Source organism: Vicugna pacos, chromosome 7, assembly GCF_048564905.1.
Source record: "Vicugna pacos chromosome 7, VicPac4, whole genome shotgun sequence".
Lineage (NCBI taxonomy): Eukaryota > Metazoa > Chordata > Mammalia > Artiodactyla > Camelidae > Vicugna > Vicugna pacos.
Window position 1 is genome coordinate 43323522 of NC_132993.1, and position 21814 is coordinate 43345335.

General features: G+C 51.9%; 2 protein-coding genes and 1 long non-coding RNA gene across 3 annotated transcripts; 2 read left to right on the top strand and 1 right to left on the bottom strand.

Moving 5' to 3' along the window:
* Positions 1–1792: 1792 nt before the first annotated feature.
* Positions 1793–4956, top strand: HOXA13 (homeobox A13). The gene is made up of 2 exons (XM_006201835.3): positions 1793–2734; positions 3452–4956. Exons 1-2 carry the CDS (start codon positions 1816–1818, stop codon positions 3694–3696), a joined length of 1164 nt encoding a protein of 387 aa, XP_006201897.3. The 5' UTR covers positions 1793–1815; the 3' UTR covers positions 3697–4956.
* Positions 4957–12637: 7681 nt separating this feature from the next.
* On the bottom strand, positions 12638–19776 carry LOC107033332 (uncharacterized). The gene is made up of 3 exons (XR_012074394.1): positions 19653–19776; positions 18858–18964; positions 12638–13351 (listed from the first exon to the last, which is right to left on the bottom strand). It is a non-coding gene; the product is annotated as an uncharacterized lncRNA (long non-coding RNA).
* On the top strand, positions 16539–20301 carry HOXA11 (homeobox A11). Its single transcript, XM_072964787.1, has 2 exons — positions 16539–17419; positions 18814–20301. The coding sequence occupies exons 1-2, from the start codon at positions 16702–16704 to the stop codon at positions 19044–19046; spliced, it is 951 nt and encodes a 316-aa protein (XP_072820888.1). The 5' UTR covers positions 16539–16701; the 3' UTR covers positions 19047–20301.
* The last annotated feature ends 1513 nt before the right edge of the window (positions 20302–21814 follow it).

Sequence of the window (21814 nt, forward strand, 5' to 3'; positions counted from 1 at the left end):
GAGGGAAAGGGGACACTGGATATGTATATTGGTGGGGGTCATAGAAGGTTTTATTGGGCAACACTTACATTCATCTCAGCAAACCAAGGGATGAAGATAGATAAAAGCCAGAGTCCATCCTTGTTGTCCCGAACACTTTGGGAAGACCAGGAAACTTAGAGAGCAGACTGGGGTGGGGTGAGGGTTGGGATAGGGGCTGGGGATATTCCCAGTGCCCTGAGCTTAGGGTTGAGTCTGCAAGCTGAGACAGGAGGGTAGATCCAACCCTGGCTGCTCACCAGTCTGCCTAGGATGGGAGTTCAGCACTCTTCCCAACCCTGATGTTCCTGTGGAATGCACCCACTTTCACTTTGAATGCATGTTCCCTTTCTGGGCATCTGACCAGCTCACAGCATTCACAATTGAAGATGAAAATCTGTGGCCCCAAAGCAACAGGACCCCCAGAATTCCTCACCAAAACATGGCGGCTGCTTGGCTCTTCCAAAACCAACACCCCACCATGCTCTCAGGAAAAGATCGCATTTCCCAGGCACAGAGGTAAAGCTTCTCGGCTAGTTCTTGGACAGAGGAGGACCGGGCACCCTCTGCAGGCTGGAGACACTGCTTTCCCCAATCCTACTTGGGGGAAATGGGGAGGCATGAAGTGGCCCCAAAGAGTCCCTTTCTCCTGTCCCAAAACAGAGTGAAATAGAGAGTGCCCAGGGGCCTGGAGAGTCAGCTCCTAACCAGGCTCTGTGAAGGCTCATTAAACTCCAGAAGGGGGCTTGAGCCCCAGCCCAGCACCCAGCTGGGGCCTGTTCCTCTTAAACTCCTTCAAAGACAGGCCAGCCTGGCTGGAGATGTGGGAGCGCTGAAGAACGGTGCACAAAGATCACTCTCTCCATTGCAAAGTCTCTGGAGGAGGAAGGGTTGTTACTAGGACAAAGTGAGGAACAGTCTGTATACAGAAATGTGAGTGTGTGATCATAGTACACATGAGTGTGTGCGTGTGTATGTTCGTAAGGGTGTGATGGGTCGTTCTGAGCCTATGGGCCTAAGTGCGAGTGTATAAGATTGCCCACTAACACTGTGGACAGAGAAGAGGAGGGAGCTCCTAAATGCAGTCCAAGCTTTCAGTGGGATGTCCTGGGACCCATGAGCCAGAAGCATTCGCAAGCACCCCGCCACTGTTCCCCTGGAAAGAGCCAAATCGCGACGCTGTCGAAGCAGAAAGAGCAAGTGTCCCCACTGGAATCTTGCTGCAGAAAGAGGTGCCGATACCTGGAAAGAAAACAACGCCGGAGGCCCCAAGAAACACCCAGCCTGGTTTACACCTCCCTACTTTCCCATCCCCAGCCTTCCGCAGATTTACCTGACCTGTCCCCACCGCCACAGGTCGCAACCCAACGTCGCGCCCCGTCCCCTCCCCGCTTTACGCTGCTCTGGGCCCCGCTGGGACAGGGGGAGGAAAGGGGAACGGCGAGGAGGTCTCCCTTCCCTCCCCGCCCCGCCCGCCCCGTCCTCCGCCCCACCCGCATCCCCGCCTCTCCCCTGGGTGAATGGTGCGCGGCCTCGCGGCAGGCGCTGGCGCTGGGGACGGCGCGGGAGGCGGTGGGGACCACGGGTGCACGGAGCAGAGCTGGGGTTGGAGCCGCCCGCTTTGCATACGCCGTGGGCGGAGCGGGGGGGGCGGGCCAATGGGCGGCCGCCTGGCGCGACCCCGCGGGGCGCGATCCGCCCCCCTCGCTCGGGCCCCGGCCCCGCGCCGCGCGCTCTTCACTTCTTGGGGGCTTTTTAAAACAGCGCCACTGGGGTCTTCTCCATGCGGCTCGTGCTATGACAGCCTCCGTGCTCCTCCACCCCCGCTGGATCGAGCCCACCGTCATGTTTCTCTACGACAACGGCGGCGGCCTGGTGGCCGACGAGCTCAACAAGAACATGGAAGGGGCGGCGGCGGCGGCGGCGGCGGCGGCAGCGGCGGCAGCGGCCGGAGCCGGGGGCGGGGGCTTCCCCCACCCGGCGGCTGCGGCCGCGGGGGGCAACTTCTCTGTGGCGGCGGCGGCCGCGGCGGCCGCGGCGGCCGCGGCCAACCAGTGCCGCAACCTGATGGCGCACCCGGCGCCTCTGGCCCCCGGTGCCGCGGCCGCCTACAGCAGTGCGCCCGGGGAGGCGCCCCCGTCGGCCGCCGCCGCCGCCGCCGCCGCCGCCGCCGCTGCAGCAGCGGCAGCCGCGGCTTCGTCCTCGGGAGGGCCCGGCCCGGCGGGCCCAGCGGGCGCTGAGGCCGCCAAGCAGTGCAGTCCCTGCTCAGCGGCGGCGCAGAGCTCGTCGGGGCCCGCAGCGCTGCCCTACGGCTATTTCGGCAGCGGCTACTACCCATGCGCTCGCATGGGCCCGCACCCCAACGCTATCAAGTCGTGCGCGCAGCCCGCCTCGGCCGCCGCCGCCGCCTTCGCGGACAAGTACATGGACACCGCCGGCCCCGCAGCAGAGGAGTTCAGCTCCCGCGCTAAGGAGTTCGCCTTCTACCACCAGGGCTACGCGCCCGGGCCTTACCACCACCATCAGCCCGTGCCTGGCTACCTGGATATGCCGGTGGTGCCGGGCCTCGGGGGCCCCGGCGAGTCGCGCCACGAGCCCCTGGGTCTTCCCATGGAAAGCTACCAGCCCTGGGCGCTGCCCAATGGTTGGAACGGCCAAATGTACTGCCCCAAAGAGCAGGCGCAGCCTCCCCACCTCTGGAAGTCCACTCTGCCCGGTAAATGGCGCCCTCTTCTCAGCCCCGGTCCTCCGGTTCTGCTCCAGCTTCTCCTCCGCTCGCTCCCGGGTCACCTTCGTGCCCCTCTGCTCTCTCCCTGGCCTGTCCTAGTGGTGCTGCACCCCTGGTAGCCCGATCCCGGGTGGCTGGCGCTGCCCGCACTGCCCTTGAGTTGGGCTGGTTCCTGGCTGTCCCTGGGTGAGGGATGGCTGGGAAGAAGCTTGTGGGGACCCCGCTAGCTTCCTTCTCTCTCTGCACTCCGCCCTCCCCAGGCCTTGACATCGACTTAAGGATGGGAAACTGACCTGGAAATCGTTTACCAAATTGCCTGTATTCGTTCACTCAAAAAATGCCTTCATTGTAGAAGCTTCAAGTGTTGGTGCTTTGGGAATATAGAGAGGAACCGGGCATAGAAGTGTCCCCTGAGCCTGGTGCTAAGATTTGGGCCGTTGAGCCAGGATATCAAGCGAATCCCGCTGCTGTGAGGGGCAGAATAGCCTGGGCTAGGGTGGCCATTGGAGCCCTGGGCGATTTCATTTCAGTGCAGAGCCAACCACCCTCCCTGCTGGCCCTCTAGGTCTTGGCGGAAAGACTAGATTGTACAGCGCGTGGCAAAGGGCATCGGGCACTGCAAGGCAGTGGCTCTGATAAAGCTGTCGCCTGTGTCCTGGCCTGGATCTTATCCCTCTGTAACTTGTCTTCTTCCCTATCTTCCAGACGTGGTCTCTCATCCCTCAGACGCCAGCTCCTACAGGCGAGGGAGAAAGAAGCGCGTCCCTTACACCAAGGTGCAATTAAAAGAACTTGAACGGGAATACGCTACAAACAAATTCATTACCAAGGACAAACGGAGACGGATATCAGCCACTACGAATCTCTCCGAGCGGCAGGTTACAATCTGGTTCCAGAACAGGAGGGTCAAAGAGAAAAAAGTTATCAACAAACTGAAGACCACTAGTTAATGGATTAAAAGTGGAGTTAGAGGGCAACTTGAAGAAATGCTTCAGAACTCGTTGCTTTGCCCACATAATGATTATAATGCTAATAATAATTGAAGAACGGGAAAGAGAAAGAGAGAGCACTGGCGTTTTGCTTTCCTAAGGGGGATCTTTCTCCTTGTGGAATCTACAACTGTTTAAAAACTTTACTCTGAGATATGGTTAAAAAAACCCAAAAAACCTGCCAGTTCTCCCGCCAACCCCACCAGACGTTTAAATGACAAACTCTAGAGTAAATCGTCAACCCCCATATACGCCAATTTCAGATAAGTTACGCATGTACTGAAATCTTGTAAGTATTTATGTGACCGTTATATTTTAGGACACTATGTTATATGATAATAATCCGAAACTTGGTTACAAATCCAAGAGGCTGTTGTAAACATCTGCTTGTCCTTGGGTCACCATTCCCTTTGCATGTTAAGTGACTGCTCAGGTAAATCTTAGTGAAATTCCTACCGTTGTTGTATATTCTGCAGAACATGTCATGTATAGATTTAGAAAGGAAAAGAGAAGAAGGTACTGAAATAATGATATTGGACTATTTACTATGAAGGGAGAAAGGGAGAGAAAGCTCTTCGGAGGATCATTTGTCTTGGTAAATACCACCAGCTGAGTGAGACTTTGAGGCTTCAGGGGAAACGTTTCCAAACCTCCAGGTTGGAAACGTCCTTCTGATAATAATTTCTATTTGCTTATAACAAGCATTTTTGTGGCATTTGGACAATATTTTCTGCCCCAGTATAATTTAATTTCCAAAAGATTTAATAGCTTTTAAAAATATTTAAAGCATCAGATAATTAACAGAATTCACTTTATGTCAGATCTCCTGAGAGGTCCCACCGAACATGGTGGACTTTGGCTTGAACACAGTTTTTCATTTAAATTGGTATTTCCCAATATTTACTTAACATCTTGCTGGAGAAATAATTTTCCTTTTTTATTTTTTAGAAAACTCAGAATGCAAATCCATTCCCTGAAACATATAGATGTTTACATTCTATATTTTCATCTATTACGAGATTAGTATTTTTCCTTGTTTATTGTGTTATGAGACTGCATTAGAAAGTTTAGGGATTCATCGTCACAGCACATCTTTAATCAAGCAGTTAACTTCAACCAGCACATTTTGTTGATATTCACTATAAAATGCTATCTTGTAAATAAAGACATTCAGCACACTGTGAAAATGTATTTGTGCACCTGCTTTTCAAATATTTCTACTAAAAATAATAATAAAAACCCTTAGACCTGTAGATAGTGATATAGTGGTATTAATTATGTTAATAAAATAGTCACTGCCTTTAAAATCTGAAGGAAATACTCGTTATTTTCCCATGCTAAATGTGCACTGCACAGAAAGAAAAGAAGCAGGTTTTTCCTATACAAACCAAGGACCATTCTTTTCTATTATTATTCAGCTTTTTTCTTTTTTCGCTACAAATTTTTTAAGCAAAGGGAGAAATCCCTCATAACTAAAATCCTAAAAATTTAGATAAGTGCTTCAAAAAGGTTAAAGCGTCAGGTATTCTGACAGGGAGAGAAAAGGAAGGAGGAAGAGATAGTATAAATTCCCAGGCTCCCTGTGGAAAATGAAAACCAGTTGTTCAGTATCAGCGATGCCCAGGCTGTCGTATTTTAAAATCTGCTGTTGGGTCTGCATGTGTCTGAGAGGGCAGGTATTGATATTTGTTGAAATGACAGGACTAGGAAAGGCCTTAAACCTTGACCTTGATGAAAAAAGACAATTTGTGACCTTGACTTTTGACAGCTCATGAATTGGCCTCGACTGGATTAGTAGATCAAGGGCGCCACCTCGCGTTGACAAGCTTCCTTGTAATTCTTCAGATTCAAGGGAATCAAAAGGTCTTACCTCCTTAACTCCTTGTTTTAGAGATTAAGTACTCATTTGTCTCCAGATGGAGCAAATTTGAATATATGTAAGTTATACACGTGCCTGTATATATGTGAATATATATCATATGTGTGTATACATGTATACATTTGCATATCAGTGCTTGTGTGTGCTTGTATATATATTTGTAGAATCTGTACAGATAGAGTATCATTAATTACTGATGACCCAAGATGTTGTAATTTAAGGTGATTCCGAGAGTTAAGGTACAACATGTATCTTACATGATGAAGTTTTGCTCCTTTGCTTTAAAGGCCAAGATTGATTTGTATTCTTAGTGGCTTGCTCTGCATCAGACTCCTGCAAATCTACTTTAAAGCTGTACATTTGTGTTACAGTCTAAGAGGTGTTCTTAAATAACCATTCTTGCTTGGCCCTCACCCTCCAAGGTGGTCTACCATCCTAATTAGAGCTATAGAGGAATCTGTACGGCAAATAAAAAGTGTCAGATGCCTTGCTAACTCTAGAGATCTAGAGTTACATTTTAGAAATTCAAAGAAACTTACCTCTTAAGAGGTCAGTATGGAAAGCTTAAAGACCTCCTATCTGCAAAATGACCATAATATGGATGCAGAAGGAGAGTTATCCTGGATAGCTCAGAGTCGAGTGCTGCGCCTGGGTGGTGTGCAATCTTATACTGATGCTTTCTAAGCTGCCTTTTGATTTACAGAAGAAATACACACATTCAATATTAACAACCACCATCAAAACTATAATAGTAATAACTATCATATTTACTACTTATTGACCCCTAATGACACATCAGGTGCTCTGTTTAGAGTCATAACTAATACATATGTATGTTTATATATTTAATATACACATAAGGTGATGTGTTTTTGTCAAAAACATGCTATGCACATATGTATTGAAATGTTGGTGGAACCAGGAGCCTTACGATGCAGAATTTTGAAATGAACTAATTTTATCTTTGTTAGAGGAAAGTAATTGTGGACCGAATAACCATATTTATCATTTTTTGGAAAATAATATTGGTTGGTTACAAACCTGGCTGATGGAAACCTCTACACGCTGGAGAGTTATAGACAGAATTTCTAAAGCTGTCTCAAAAACAGCATGATCTTGAAACATACACATGGAATGGTCTTGTGAAGTGCAATCAATTTTGCTGCCCTGAGGATTTTCACTCCACTTGTGGAAACAAATGAAAATGATGCTTCCCAACCTCCCCACATCTTGTTCCACAGCACTCAGTTTCTAAATGAGCTGCCATCAAGCCAAAGTAACAACTTTCTCCCAAAATGTTTAAAGTGGTGGAAAATCCCCTCAAAGCTGGATCAAACTGTGTGTTTACGAACAGCTCCAAAGGGGACTCTTCTGTTGACGGGGGATATTTTTCTTTAGATGTAAGAAATATTCTGAGCCTCAGGCCTAGGAAGGAGGCCAACAGCAGCTCTGCAGCCGGAATACCACCCCTTTCACAAGCCATCGCCACTGCAGGAACTCTGGGTAAAGTAGTGGTTTTCTTTCTTTTTTTTTTTTTCTCCCTCCTGTTTTTGAAACTAATGACAAGATATTTCAGAGGTTTTACCCCTGTTCTAAAATGGTTGTTGATAATGTCAATCTTATTTCTCACTTAAAATTCCCATGGATCTACCAGATAACCTGAAGTGAAGCATGGCTTATGATGGCTTGCAAACACCCAAATAGCAATTAGTCTAAAGCTTTAGAAAAGAAATACATCCAGGAGGACATCAGCTATCATATAGGAATAATAATGCCAGACAGAGGGATAGTGTTGTTGAATAGCTGATTCAAGTATTTTTTTTTTCTAAAAGGGACATACTTTCAGAATAAGAATTTGTTATATGGAAACAACTAGACACCGTTTTCTACTGTAAAATTAGCAATGATTTTTTTAATCCTGTAATGGCCTGTCATGTTACTATTTTTTAAAAACTGTAAATATGGGACTTAAAAAAAACCCCACATTTCCCATCTGCTCTTAATACTGTCAAATTTATTAAGGTATTTTAAGTGGATGATTGTAAAATGCCACTTTGCATTTCACTACTATTTATGCCTGATGGAACTGAAGCCATCCATTTAAATTTTTTTTGAATACGGAAATAGTAAAATTTTTAAAGAGAGAAAGGGAGGAGAAAATTATTCTCTTTAACAGTTCAACCTAATTGAGATATTTTCTTAAAAATTCACGAGGCAGCGAAATTCAGCTGAGGATGATACATGTGTGTGCGGGTAACACATTTCACCATATAATATATGTACAGATTATTCCCTGCTGAGGGTTAGTAGAGTTTGGTGAAGATGCAGCGTCTCGCTTCCTTTCTGCGAATTTCCGAGTTTCTTTTGGAGTTGAGATGGAGCCTGTCCGGGACTGTTAAGCCCCAGACCCGGTGGGTTCAGAGGCGCCCTTCCGGATTTGCGAACTTCTATGGGGGAGACGCTAGGGGCTTGCTGATTTATGCGCATTCCTTTAAAGTTGATCGAATGCGTGTCAGTATCCCAAGACCTGGAGAATCAGAGAAATGTGCAGCGAGTTGCTCACATCCCATTTTTCATAAGCAAGGATGTAACGTTATCGAAGAGGCCTGGGTAGATTTATGCCTCGGTTTTAGGTCACGCACACAATAATTAAGTTTTCATCCGCCAAGCCGCCGGGTAAATAACAGCCGGCTTGATTCTTCACGAAAATACCCACTTTCTGATCAGCTGCTCCAATCCTAGCGCCTCTACCCAGTGCCGACGAATGCCTGAAAGGTGTTTGCTATTTTTAATTTGATTTTCAAGGGAAGAAAAAAGACGCTGACACAGAAAAATTCCTCCGTGGAAGCAGCCAAGGCTTTGCCACAGTTGATTTCATTTCTGCCTGGCCTGGTCTCACTGCCCAAGAGCTGGATCCACCGGGCAGCAATCATTACCACGGCTCCTTGGAGATGTGCAAACCTTCGCGTGCAGTAGCGCGGCGGCGCGAGGCCTCTCCCAGGTGCAGGGACGTGGAGGCGCGGTAGAAGCGCTGCTGCGGACCCGGGGAGCCTCCCGATGTCGCGCCCCTCGAGGGCCGAGGAGGCTCAAAATCCTCCGCGCTTCGGAGTGAACCCTCTCCTCAAAATGCAGGCTCAAACCCTTAGAGAGCCGGCCTCGCTCGGATGGCTTGTGGGCCGGAGGGGGCGTGCAGCAGGACGTTAGGCCGAGGTCAAGGCCCTGGACCCCCAGGCCCGCTCCAGGCGAACTCCGGCGGGCCGGCCCCTTCGCCGCGCCTCGCCCCGCAGCTGCAGGCTGACGTCACCGCCGCCCGCGGGGGCCTTCGCCGGCCTCTCTAGGCGTTATTTGATGAGGACAAGCCGAGTCAAACGAGTGTTTTGTGCGGGTGCCCCTTCTCCGCCCCGCCCCTCCCTCCCCAAGAGAATAATCGGGTATTTAATCTCTCCCAGTCTTAATTCTTGGCAGCGTGGAAGGTGGTTTGCAACGGGAAATAAAACTTGACAGGAGCATTTTCTCTAAAAGGGGTTCTGAGACGAGCTGAAAAGAAACCGTGTTTTTCTCTACCAAATACTTCCGCTTTCTGAGCCCCGGCCTGACGGGTGGGGTGAGATCCGAGGGAGCGGAGAACGAGCTAGGCACACAGGGCCACGTAGTGGACCCGGGCGGCCAAGTATGGGCGCCCGGTGCAGCCCCGGGTCTCCGCCTGGGCCGGAAAGCAGCCTCGGCCACGCTGCGCCCCGCGCCTCGGCGACGCTCAGCTCGCTTGTAGGCCCGGCGCCGCCCGCAGCCCGAGACCGGGACCCGGTGAACGCGAAGTTGGCAGGGGCAGGGGCCCCGGCTGGCACCCAGAGTTGCACACTGGCGCTGGCCGAGGGTGGCTGGGGTTAAGCGAGAGAAGAGGACGGGGTGGGGAGGGGGGGTTAGAACGCTTGGCTTAAGCTCCGAGCCTTTAGGGACAAGAGCTTGTAAAGCCGATGGTGAGACCACTGCTGGAGGCTTTGTTCTGGATGTGGGTCTGCGGACACTGCACAAAATGTAGCGGGGAATGGGGGTGAGCAGGCACAGCATACGTGGGTTGTTCGGGCTGCTATTGGGTGGGAGAGATTGGAGACAGCAGAATCTCCCTCCTGGCAGCTTAGAGAGCGCCATCCCCTTACGCCGCAAAGAAAGGTCAAGTCCTCCGCGCCATGGCCGTCTCCATGGTCAGGGCTGGTCGCTGCGGGAAGGCGCAGGACACATAACTGGCCAGCGGGTTCTGATACCTTGAGGACTTGAGACAGTTTTTCCTTGTTACCAACTCCTTCGCCCCGAGCCGTATTGAAAAGGATTTCCCGCAACCAGGGGTGGCCCAGGCTATGTTCCTTAGAGTGCTGGAAGAGCTGAGCCCGCGGAGGCCTAGCCCAGGTGAGAGGCAAAGGCTGCAAGCTCCGGGAAGCGGAGGCGGCTAGATCCGAGTTCTGGGCCCTGGTAGAAACAAGGGACCTGGCAGGGCCAGCCAGGCATAGAATAGGATAGGGCAGCAAGGAGCCTGCTGGAAGCCTCTCTTGAGGTACCTGAGTCCAGGTCCAATCCCTTCCATGCATGGCAGGCTTTTGGTGAGAACTTTGATGCTCTTCTTCGCCTGCCTAAAATCTGGGCCAAGATGTGAAGTGCATTCTGCCAAAGGTAAAAATCCCTGACTCCTGGGCCCCAAGAACCCTCTCACTGTGCTCTGTAGCGGTAGGAGCACCTTCCCTCTGCCCATACCCTGCTTGCAGCAGGTCACCGCATCAGGCCTGATGGTCCAACCTGCTTAAGCCACATCTACCACTGAGCTTATTGCTCCAGGTGAATAAAAAAGGCCCTGCAAATGATTGTCTTTTTTTCCCCCCACAGAATAGGGAAACGCTGGGTTTTATCCTTATGGTTGCCTGGGTGGAACAGGGTCTTGAGAGGACACTAGCTGGAAGGATTGTCTGTGCACAGATACCATCACAGAACTATAAGGGCATGTTGGGGGAGACTCCTAGGGCATGGTTTGATTGGGCAGGGGCTTGCTCTTCTCAAGTCTGGAATGTGAAATGCTGAGTAAAACAGAGGAAGGAGACTGGGGAACTGCCCTAAGAGGCAGCTGAAGCTTGGTGTACAAGGGCTTCCTGTGAACCACTGATGTGGGGACCAAGACCCTGAGGACCAAAGCTGGCCTTCTGGTTGGGCTGCCCTCTTTTGTCCTCCTTATCATGGACACATTTGGTTGGGGAAACCCGTTTGGGCCGAAGTTGCAGGGAGAATGGAGGTCAGACGCTTTGCCCTTTAGCTTCCCACCCCCATCTGTTCTCACTCAGTAGAGGAAAAAAAAACTTTGATGAGTCCTCAACAATAAAAATTAAAATAGTTCTTCTCAAAGGAGGTAATCCTCTTTCTCCTATCACTTTGGGATTCGCTAAACTAAACAACTAGATTGCTTGGGTGTTTGAGACCCTCAGCTGAGCCATATGCCCCACCCTCAGTGGCCAGGAGAAAGATGTGGACTTCTTCAGATGCTTAGGGACCTTGGAGATTGAACCTATGAGTCAGAGAAGAACCAACCGTAAGGTCAAATTCAAGGCATTACCTGTTCCTATGCTTTAGGGAAGGGTAGAGGAGTTGGTGGGTGGGTCAGGGTGAGAGAAATTAACCCCTGCCTCCACCTCACAGTGATTGAGGGGGTGCATCTCTAAATAATTCGTCAAAGCTTCAGGGCCACCTCTACACAGTGCTTGGAAATGTGGTAAGTTGGCCATGATCTGCCAATAGACCATTTCCTGAGAACAAATACTGGGCGATCTCCTGGGCTTCCCAGACAACCCATCTCCTAGGCTCATCATGGAGGACAGATGTACCCCCAGGACATCTACCAGTTGGAAGGAGAAAGCCCCCAAATGGAGGCCTGGCCTCTAACCCCATGAAGGGCTTGATGGCCATATCTAACCTGGGTCCTCCAGCTGACTCTCACACCTATGTGCAGTATGAGCACCAGGGTCGAAATGGTCTTGTGGGTAGCTTTCTAGAAACAAGTGACATTTAGGGACAGAGGAAGGTAGGGGCTCAGATCAGCAAAAAAAAAAAAAAAAGGCAAAAAAATTGGTGCCCTATGTGATAAGCACAGATAAACAACTATAGTTCTTTGGGGGTGAATTCTGGCTGTCAGGTGAGCCTAACCCCTCCCAGGCTGGCTGCTATCCAGGATTGGCAAGGCCGAGAAAGCAGGAGCTGAGTCCCAAGAAGAGAAGGAGGAAGTATTGGTCAGGAGGTGGGGAGGGAAAAAAAAGAACATGGTAGGGCCTTGGCATGGAGTATTCAGAAAAAGGAGGTAAGAGATCCAGTCCAGACCCCTGGTGGAGGCCTGAATTGGGGAATCGGGAACCTAATAGCCCCTTTTCTCTGTGCTTGCATACTGGGTGCCCTCCAGTGGCACCTCAGCTCTTGCTCTTACTGGGAGAGGTATCAGAAGAGGCAGGAGGCTGCATAAGGGAAGACTCCGCTGAAAAGAGGCAGGACAAGCAGGAGCCGTGCAGGGAGAGGAACTGGCCGGCCAGGGAGGGAATGGAGTAAGTGGGCAGCTTGGTGTTAGCATTCACATTAGGGATTACACACTGAGCAGTCAAAGGTCTGCAAGTGGAGGCGCTGAGGACTCCAGATTCTCACATTCCGGGATAATAAGCCGCTGCCAGAGTCCAAGCTAGCCCCAAGGAGAGCAGAGGGCAGCCTATCAGTGGGGCCAGTTGGGGTTGGGAACCCCAAAGTCTGGAGGCAGTACCTGCCCACAGCTCTATTCTCCCTCAGTGTGAGAGGGTCTTAACTTACATATTAAGTGATGGTCCTTTCGGCTTATGTCCCTCAAATAACTATGCTGCAAATGACTGCAGGACAACCCGGGGGAAAGGCTCACTCTGCCCCGGTGCACTCTGACTACACCAAAGCTATCCAGCCTGGGCACCGCCAGCAGGCATCCTCCAGCTGCTGCCCAGACCCCTGCTCTGCAAGAAGAAGGGAAGGCGGCAGTGCTGGCCAGAAGCACCTGGACACACTTTATTTCGATATCCCGCCTGGGAAGGCATGTGGAGCACAGGGCTCACGAGTCTCCGCCAAGGTGCACTCAGTCCGCCCGCCTAGGAAGGTCCAGGAGGCGCTGCAGAATCCCCAACCCCCAACTTTTAGGGCCAAATCAAATGAAGTTTAGAAAGGCTTGGTCTGCTTTGCTGAGCAAATCGCCTCGTTAGTCGTTTCCGCCTGACAAGGCTGGCTCGGGCGCCAGCCTTCTCCTCTCCGGGTGGCCATCTCCAAAAGCAGCGCAGGGAGCGCGGGCCGGCCTGCGGAGAGCTGCCTAGACCCTGAAGTTTGGAAAAACAAGATGAGATTGAAACGACTCCCTCCCTTCTCCGCAGACACACACGCACCGTCAGTCCGCCGCCACTTCCTGCCTTTGTTTTTCTTCCTCCCAAACATTTTTGGCCTCTTGCATTAGCTGCCGTGGGGCTCTGGGTTGACGATGGAAGGAAATACACATTGAAGACTGTTTTCTGGAGAATGGCCCTGCGCTGTGGAGCTCCTGAGAAAGAACAACTCATGGAAGACCAGTCTTCAGGGCCAATGTCACAGCCTTGCCCGTCCTGGACTCTTCAAAAAATGCAACTCGCACTTGGCCTTCCAGGGCGGCTCTAGCCCCCATCGGGTCTTCCTTTGAGCTGGGTGGGCTCAGCTTGGCTGTTGGGCCTCCTGCAAAGCGGAAGAGTCAATTAGGATCAGAGCAAAGTCAAAACCAAGGACCCACAGCTCTGCCTCCTCTGCCTTTCCAAGATTTGATCTGATCCTTAGAGCTGCTCCCACCCGCAAATAACCCCCCAAAACATTCACACTGCCAGTATATTCCAGGCAAAAGGGGCAGAAGCAGGCAAAGCTGAAAGCAGTGCGCAGCATTGGGGATCTGAGCACCCCCTCCTGTCCCTGCTGAGGAAGTAAAAGCATTCGCCGCTGCAGGCGTTTTCCCTTCTTCTGGCATCAAAAGGCTTTTTCCTCATCTGTCTTCACGGCAGCGCCCCCACTCGCCCCCTTCCAGGCTACAAGTCTCTTCCAGCACCCCGCTTCGGTACAGCCTTCGGAATTGCCCTGCCAGCCGCTCCCAGAGTGCCTTCCTCTGCCCCAGCCTTTCCTCGGGAATTTGCCTTTGTCTGCTCCAGACACCCATGGGATCCAGACTGGCCAGCACCCTCTCAGCTTGGCTCTCAAGGACATGGGAAGCACTGGTTATGCGGCACAGTGCACATCCCCATACCGACCTTTCTCCGGTGACCCCTCTCCCTGGCACCAAGGGGAAAACCTATCTAATTGGGAGAGGGGCTGAGTGCGGCTAGGGTAGGTAGCCTGGTGTCCCCCGCTGGCGGGCCACTGCAGCCGGTCTGCTCAGGAACAAGCTGAAGTTGACTGCCAACACTGCTATAAAACCCCAGGTCTGTCTAGAACTGTTTTCGGTTCTCCTAGACGCCCCCGGGTTCAATTATAGTCTTAAAAGCCCTAATACAAGTGCAAGAATTTGTTTGCCTTCACCCAGGGGCGGGGCAAGCCCTGCGATGGTGGCGCCTTTGTTATGGCAAAGTCACTGAAACCCCTCAAGCGTTCCTTTTGTTCAAGGGTCGGGGTGGCGGGGACTGGGTGGGCTGCTGGGAGGGAGTTTGAGAGAGCCAGCATCAGCCAGGGAATGACTTAAATACTGCTGTTCACAAACCTCTCCTTCTCCCTTTTATATTCTGATTTCAAGAAAGAGAGGCTGTGGAGAAATAAATATTTTGCCTTGTTGGTCACCCCTGGAAATAGAAGTTTTTTCACTGCAGAGCAATCCTGAAACTGTGATTTCCAGCTTTAGGAGGTCTCAAGCTACCCTTCCCAAACAACCTTCCTTCCCACCAGACCTTCTTACACCAATACTGCCCTCTGCACAAGCCACAGTGGACAAATGAGTCAAACTGAAGACGCACAAATAATTTCAAATTCAGCTCTCAGGGATTTAAGGGGCATGAAAATTCTTGCAGCAAATCCTGAATAAAGAGTTCATTAAACCAATGTGTCTGAGTAGTTTGATTTGTGATATGCAACCCTTGTAAAGGAGGGGGTTAGGAGCCACATAAACATTAATACTAATAAATTAGTTTACTCCACTACAGAGTAATTACTCGATATTACTGATATTTACAGCGTGTATTCAAATACAATGGTGGGCCATCATTTGGAAAAAATGCATAATAAGAATATTTCTTTCCCAGTGCAATACATGATTAGATTTGTTATTGAGTCAGTTACAGTCAGCTCAGCAATAAATAAATAAATCGATGTTGACACTTAAATACCAAAGATATTAGAGTTTATACTCTAAATCTCCCCAAGATGTATAAATACCTTCGGCTATTTCCTGGATGGGGAAAGGGAAAAGGTTATCCTTTTTCATATTTCAACTTTCCTTCAGCGATATCCAGGTCCTTCCAAGAGGATAGATGTGGGGAGGCCTCAGAGCTGGGCCCCTCCCAGCTCCTGGCCTTGCCTGCCGTCTGTATGCCCTCCTCTTCTCCTTCTCCTAAACATTGTTCATTTAGTCCTGTAGGATGGCAAACATTTTTCACCATATCAGGTCCCCCCCCACCTCTTCCCTAGTAAGCTAAACATACTAGCTGCTGTGGCCTCTGTCTCCATCTTTAGCTCAAATCCAGCATTTTCAAAGCCTTCTTTTCACTCAAGGTGCTGGGAGTTTCGGAAGCATGTCTCTTTCCTTTGGCATTGTGTTCCTTCTTTGGGATAGTAGCAGGAAAGGCACCGAGAATTCTGAGTTTCTGCCCTGCACATCCCTAGCTCTCAAGCTTTGCAAAGGAAAGGAGACGTGTTACCCCTTTCTCAACCACGGCTCCCTAGCCCTCGCCCTCTCCCCACTGCCCCTACTCTCTCCACAGCCCTGGAGCTCCACTGTGGGCCCCCGGAAGGCGCAGCATACCCAGGAGAAGCGCCTCTAAAGCAGCCAAAGCCTCGCCTCAGCTGCATGGTTTTCCGAGTCCTCAGCTCCAGGAGACCGGGCGGGCGGGCGAGCGGACCAGTGCGCAGCGGCTCAGCCCCCGCGCCTCTGGCTCTGAGGAGTCACTCCGAACCCCAGCAGGCAGAGGGGAGGAGGGGATTTCTCCAAGGGCAGGGCGTGGGGTGAGGAGGCTGGCAGGGAGAATGGAGGGGAGGTGGATCCCGGGTAAGACGAAGGCCCTTCCGGGACCTGCGGATCCCTGACAAACCGCGGGGGAAGCCGCCCTGGTTGTTGGCGGTTTAGGGACGGAAGGCACTAAAGCGCTTCGGAAGTGACCATGAATGCGAGCGTGTAATCAAGTCACCGTGCAAATCGAGCAAGCCACGAGGCAGGCACATCCACGGCTGCGAACCCTGGCCCCAAAGGGGGTCCGGCCAGGGTCGGAGGCAGAGGTGATTCCCAGAGCAAGCCCGTGGAGGGAGGGGACAGCGAAGAAGGAGGTGCGAAAGCGAGCCTCCAGGCGAAAAGATTCCAAGACCACGCACTGGTCACGCAGCGACTGTCTCCCACCTAGCCACCCCCAGCCTGTGGCATCCCTCACCCGGGGAGTGGTGGGTGGCAGGAGTTGAGCTCTCTCACCGCCCTCGGCGCACTCGAGGGCCAGGACCGTGCAGCTGAGCACAAGCAATTGGCATGGGGTAGCACCCAGTCTAGCCGCGCGCCGGGAGGCCCCCCCAGCCAACATGAGTTACACCGGCGATTACGTGCTTTCGGTGAGAACACGGAGTGACGATCTGTTGCTTCCCCTGAGGTGGCTACAAAGAAAGGAAGCCGGGGAGGGAGGGAAGAAAAAAAAAAAAAAGGAAAGGGGAAAAAAAAGGCCCGGACTAGCTCGCAGCTTGTCAATTTCAACATCGGGTCACATGACCAGCACCTCCCTGCTAAGGATGGGGATAGATTTCCACGTCAGCTTACGTCTCCAAATTTCTACTTCACGGATCCGCTTCAAAGAGGCAGCTGCAGTGGAGAATCATGTTAAGCTCAGCTACTGCGGAGAGCCCAAGGTAGCCCAATGATGGATTTTGATGAGCGTGGTCCCTGCTCCTCTAACATGTATTTGCCAAGTTGTACTTACTACGTCTCGGGTCCAGATTTCTCCAGCCTCCCTTCTTTTCTGCCCCAGACCCCGTCTTCGCGCCCAATGACATACTCCTACTCTTCCAACCTGCCCCAGGTCCAACCCGTGCGCGAAGTGACCTTCAGAGAGTACGCCATTGAGCCCGCCACTAAATGGCACCCCCGCGGCAATCTGGCCCACTGCTACTCCGCGGAGGAGCTCGTGCACAGAGACTGCCTGCAGGCGCCCAGCGCGGCCGGCGTGCCTGGCGACGTGCTGGCCAAGAGTTCGGCCAACGTCTACCACCACCCCACCCCCGCCGTCTCGTCCAATTTCTATAGCACCGTGGGCAGAAACGGCGTCCTGCCACAGGCTTTCGACCAGTTTTTCGAGACGGCCTACGGCACCCCGGAAAACCTCGCCTCCTCCGACTACCCCGGGGACAAGAGCGCCGAGAAGGGGCCCCCGGCGGCCGCGGCGACCTCCGCGGCGGCGGCGGCGGCGGCGGCAGCGGCCACGGGCACGCCGGCAACTTCAAGTTCGGACAGCGGCGCCGGCGGCTGCCGGGAGGCGGCGGCGGCGGCGGAGGAAAAGGAGCGGCGGCGGCGCCCCGAGAGCAGCAGCAGCCCCGAGTCGTCTTCCGGCCACACTGAGGACAAGGCCGGCGGCTCCAGTACGTATAAAAGCAGCGCCCTGCGCTTTATGAAAGGGGAGTTGGAAATCTAGCACAGCACCGCTGTTAAATTTTTATATGCTGTTTTATAAGCATATAAGGTTTATGAAGGGCCTTTAGGTTTCCCCCAACAAAACTTTGTTATAAAAGGCGGGATCACGTGGCGAGTGCTGAAATTGGCCGTGAAATACCCACCGGCCAAGGCATGCCTGCAAAAAAAAAAAAAAAAAAAACCTTTTCCCCCTTTTTTTCCTTTCTCAGCTCCCAAGCCCGGCAGCTCGACCCCGGTCGGGGCCAGCTCGGGGCTGGGGAGCCGGAGGTGGGCGCCTGTAAATTCCCCCTGCAAGGGCTCGGGAGCCTTTGATAGCGAGGTAATCCGGAGATTTTTATAAAAGCCATGTGTTGCGCCGGGACTCCAGTCCCGGCCGGGATTCAAAGGCATCGCTGTTTAACGATGGCGCTAGAAGCGTGTTTAACAGATAAAATAGCCCGCTTAGCTCGAGCAATATATTAAAAGAAACAAATTAACCCAAAGTTGGCCTTTTTGTCCAAAGGAAGCCATTTTCCTCCGGCGCGGTGGCAATTATGTGCTGCCTTCTGTCCGACTGCATGTTACAATTGTTATTCAATCTGTCAAAAGCGGGTTTTTTTTTTCTTTACTTCTTGTGGAATTTTATGGAAAGGGGAGCAAGTTGAGCCTGCTCACAGCTTTGGGAAGCCCCTCTTCCTATGTAAAACAGCACCCCGGTCCTGCCAGGGAACCAGGATGGCTGTGTGGCCTTGGTGCTCAGGGAAGGCCCAGGGTAGGGGGCTCCTGCTGTCTCCTCCCCACCTCGCAGAAGCCAGGACGCTGGCTGGAGAGGCAGGAGCTGGTGTCCAGGACTCAGGCTGACAAAGACATGGCAGCTGCCCCAGAAGTTAACGAGGGCCGAGTCCCGCCGCAGCCGGGAAAGACTGGGGCTGGGGCCGCCTTTACTGCCTCAGGACCCAGCCGCCCAGGTGCTGGAAGGTGAAATGTCCGAGGTCGTCTGTTTGTTTAGTCTGGCTGGGCTGAAGGCAGCCGGCAACCCCCACTCAGCTGCTTTGAAAGCGGTTTCCGCAGCACAAATTCTCCTGTTGCAGTGGGGAGACCTCCTTTCTGCTCTGGGGCAGAGTAAGCAGCTTCCCTGGGGGCCTATCTAGGGAGCTGGCTTTTATCTGGGACGGAGCCTCCGTCTGCAGCCTGTCCCCAGCCAGCAGTAGGAGCCTGAAGTCAGGGACCTTGGGGGAGACCATGATGGGGCTTGGGTAGGGCCTCCAGTCCCTGGGGCCAGCCCTTTTCCTCTACTTGGGACCCTGGGATGGATTGCAGCCACCACACCTGGCTTATTCCCTGCCTCCTTCTCCCTCCACAGGTGGCCAACGAACCCGAAAAAAGCGCTGCCCCTACACCAAGTACCAGATCCGGGAGCTGGAGCGGGAGTTCTTCTTCAGTGTGTACATCAACAAAGAGAAGCGCCTGCAGCTGTCTCGCATGCTCAACCTCACCGACCGTCAAGTCAAAATCTGGTTTCAGAACAGGAGAATGAAGGAAAAAAAAATTAATAGGGACCGTTTACAGTATTACTCAGCTAACCCACTCCTCTAAGTCTCCAGCCAGCTGGAATTGGGTGGGGGGTTTCAGACACTTGAGATTATATGCAGATTTTGTCCTTGACAAGGTCAAGGCACGCAGTGACTTTTGAAGAAAGGAGATGTGCAAGAGAGGGGAGGCTACACGGAGACAGCCCTGAAGGAGGCAGCTTGGGACTCTCCTGGGGATCTGTGGTTAAGATTTCTAACAACAATTGGATTCAGAGAGTTGTACATCAACTAAAATGAATGGTTTGGGACCCCTGGTGGTTCACTCTTGGAGATTGCGGAGCTTCGGGCTGGGTGTGGTCTCCAGCAGGGACTGGGCTCCTTGCCAGGCCCCCTGGAGAGTGACCCCTGCCCAGGACCCTCCACATGGAGCCTGCCCACCCCCAGGACCCCTGTGTCAAGATCTCCAAACCCAATTCAGCTTGAGGACAGGAGCAGAAGGAAGAGGGGTGGATTCCTAGATGTCTGGATTGGGGCTGCTTTCCTAAACCAATGTGAAAGATGACTGACTAAGAGGTGCCTGTGAGGTGGGAGAGGGCTGCTGATCATTAAAGGAAAAAAAAAAATCTATTCCAGGTGCCATTAGTGGCTCTCCACCCCTCCGGTCACTTACCGCATTGTCCCAGGCCTGAGCTTCCAGCAATTGCCTTCTGTGGCCCACCTAGTTTTTCCTACCGATGAGGGTCTTCGTCCGGGCCTGCCACTCGAGCCTAAAGCCTGGTTGCAGAGCAGCAGACCGTTCCCTGAGGTGGAAGACATCAAAAACCCTGAGAAGCTGCACCCAGGCTACTGGCCCTGAGATCTCTGCAGGAAATGCCTGTGGAGTGCGGCAGCTTGGCAAAGTCTACTCCACACTTAATTCAAGCTTGGATTTGCTCAACGGAGCAGCAGGCCTGGCCAGCGGTCCCCATCTATGAGGGACCCAATTCCTCCAAACACTCAGTTCCCACTCCGTACTCTGTTCTTCACCACCCCAGAACTGAGCTTGGAAGCTTCTGGTGACCTTCCAAGAGCTCAGGAGTGATTTGGAATTATTTTAAAAGATAAATATTATATTATATATATATATTTCCCTGCAGGAACCAAAGTGAATTTTAAAAAATGCAATGTGGGGGGGGGGGAGAAAGATGATGAAGAAAATATTTAAAGGCTCTATCTGTTTACAGTGTTCCACGGTTAAACTCACTCACTGCTAGGAATAATTGAATGTACACTTCATACAGGGATGGTATTCAAAAGACTTGTAAATAAAGGAACTATAACCTATTTTATTTTAATGCTTTTTTTTTGCCATTAGCTGATTTCCTTTGGGGTGTTGGAGGGGGGCAGAAAAGGCATTGGGAATGGTCTTTTTAATTTCTTGCAATACTTGAAAAGCATTAGGGAGATGGTCTGAGATAGTTTGGCCCACCAGGGTCTAGGGATCTCAGCTGAGAAAGCCAGGCACCCTCCCATTAAATCTCCTCTGCCTCCCTGTGTTAAGAAGTATCTGGTGGCTCTGTTTGTAACGGGAGTGCTGGCCTGTTCCTCGGTTCTCACTCACCGCGTATGTCACAGCATGTATACAGGCAACAGGGCACAAGGAAAATGACTGTGGAAACTTGAGTATTGGGTCCTGGTGTGACATTCCTCTCCCTGTTCACCTTTTACTGCCAAATGTCTGCCCCCCCAGCACTATCACCCACCCCACTCAGGAAAGGGGCTAGTCACTAGGCCCCTGAGGGGGTATGGAGCTTGACTTAGGATTTAACTCCATCAGAAGCCAGGTTTAGAAAGCCAAGGTGAATGGCCAGGACCTTTTGGGAAGTGGGGTCCCAGGAATGGAGTATCTCAGGGCTTGGAATATGGGGCTTCATCCTCTCAGACTGACCCCATCCCTGGGAGAAAGCTTTGGGGCTTGAGGTGGCCAATGGGTCTGATCCCAGGCTGAGTTCACTCACCTCAGAACTAGGAGGCCTGAAGAGGAAACACTCTAGGGTGCCCTGGGGAGCACTTCAGCAAGAGGGAGATGGGTCTGGGTACAAAGACAGAGCAGACTCTCAGGAGACTCTAAGGGTGCTTTCTCCCTAGCTCCCAGCGGAGGCTGCCTTTTCCCTTTGGGAAAAGAAAGATGCCGGTTTCCTTTTTGTTTCCTGCCTTTGAACTTCTGCCTTAAATTTGGACATCACACATAACCTTGAGGGGCTGGGCGGAAAGGCCAGAGCCTTTTGTTGCCCACCCCACCCCCACCCCACCCCACTCCACCCCACCCAACTCTCTCCCTAGCCACCCAGGCAGGACCAGAGCAGCAGAGAGGGTGGAATTTGGAGTGAGGCCCCAGACTCCAGATCCCCGTTTTGTTTATTTGTTTGTGTGTTTGTCTAACTGGCGCGACTGGGGAAATCAAGCTCAAAGGGGAGTGGGACAGACCCTAAGATGAATGTCTAGGTTGATAGACAGAGGTGAACAAGGACTCTCCTGGGGGGCGGGGAGGGGTGGGTAGGGAAGTCCAGGATTTAAGGAAAGACTTCCTTTGGGACGGTTAAAGATTAACCAAAGTCTCGCAAGTTGCTAGAGAGAGTCTAGCCAGGACTGTTTGAGGGCGGGCGGCAAGCGGGCGCGGGTTTGATTTCTGAGCCCTATAAAAGCCCATCCTCCGATGGCTGTGACAATGTGGTCGTAAACCCGTCCGGGGCCGGCCAATTTGCATATTTGGAATGCGCCGCTATAAACCCGGCTGGGGTTTTGCAGCAATTTCTTAGATGTAAAAATAAGATCTCTTTAGCAGCGGGCTGG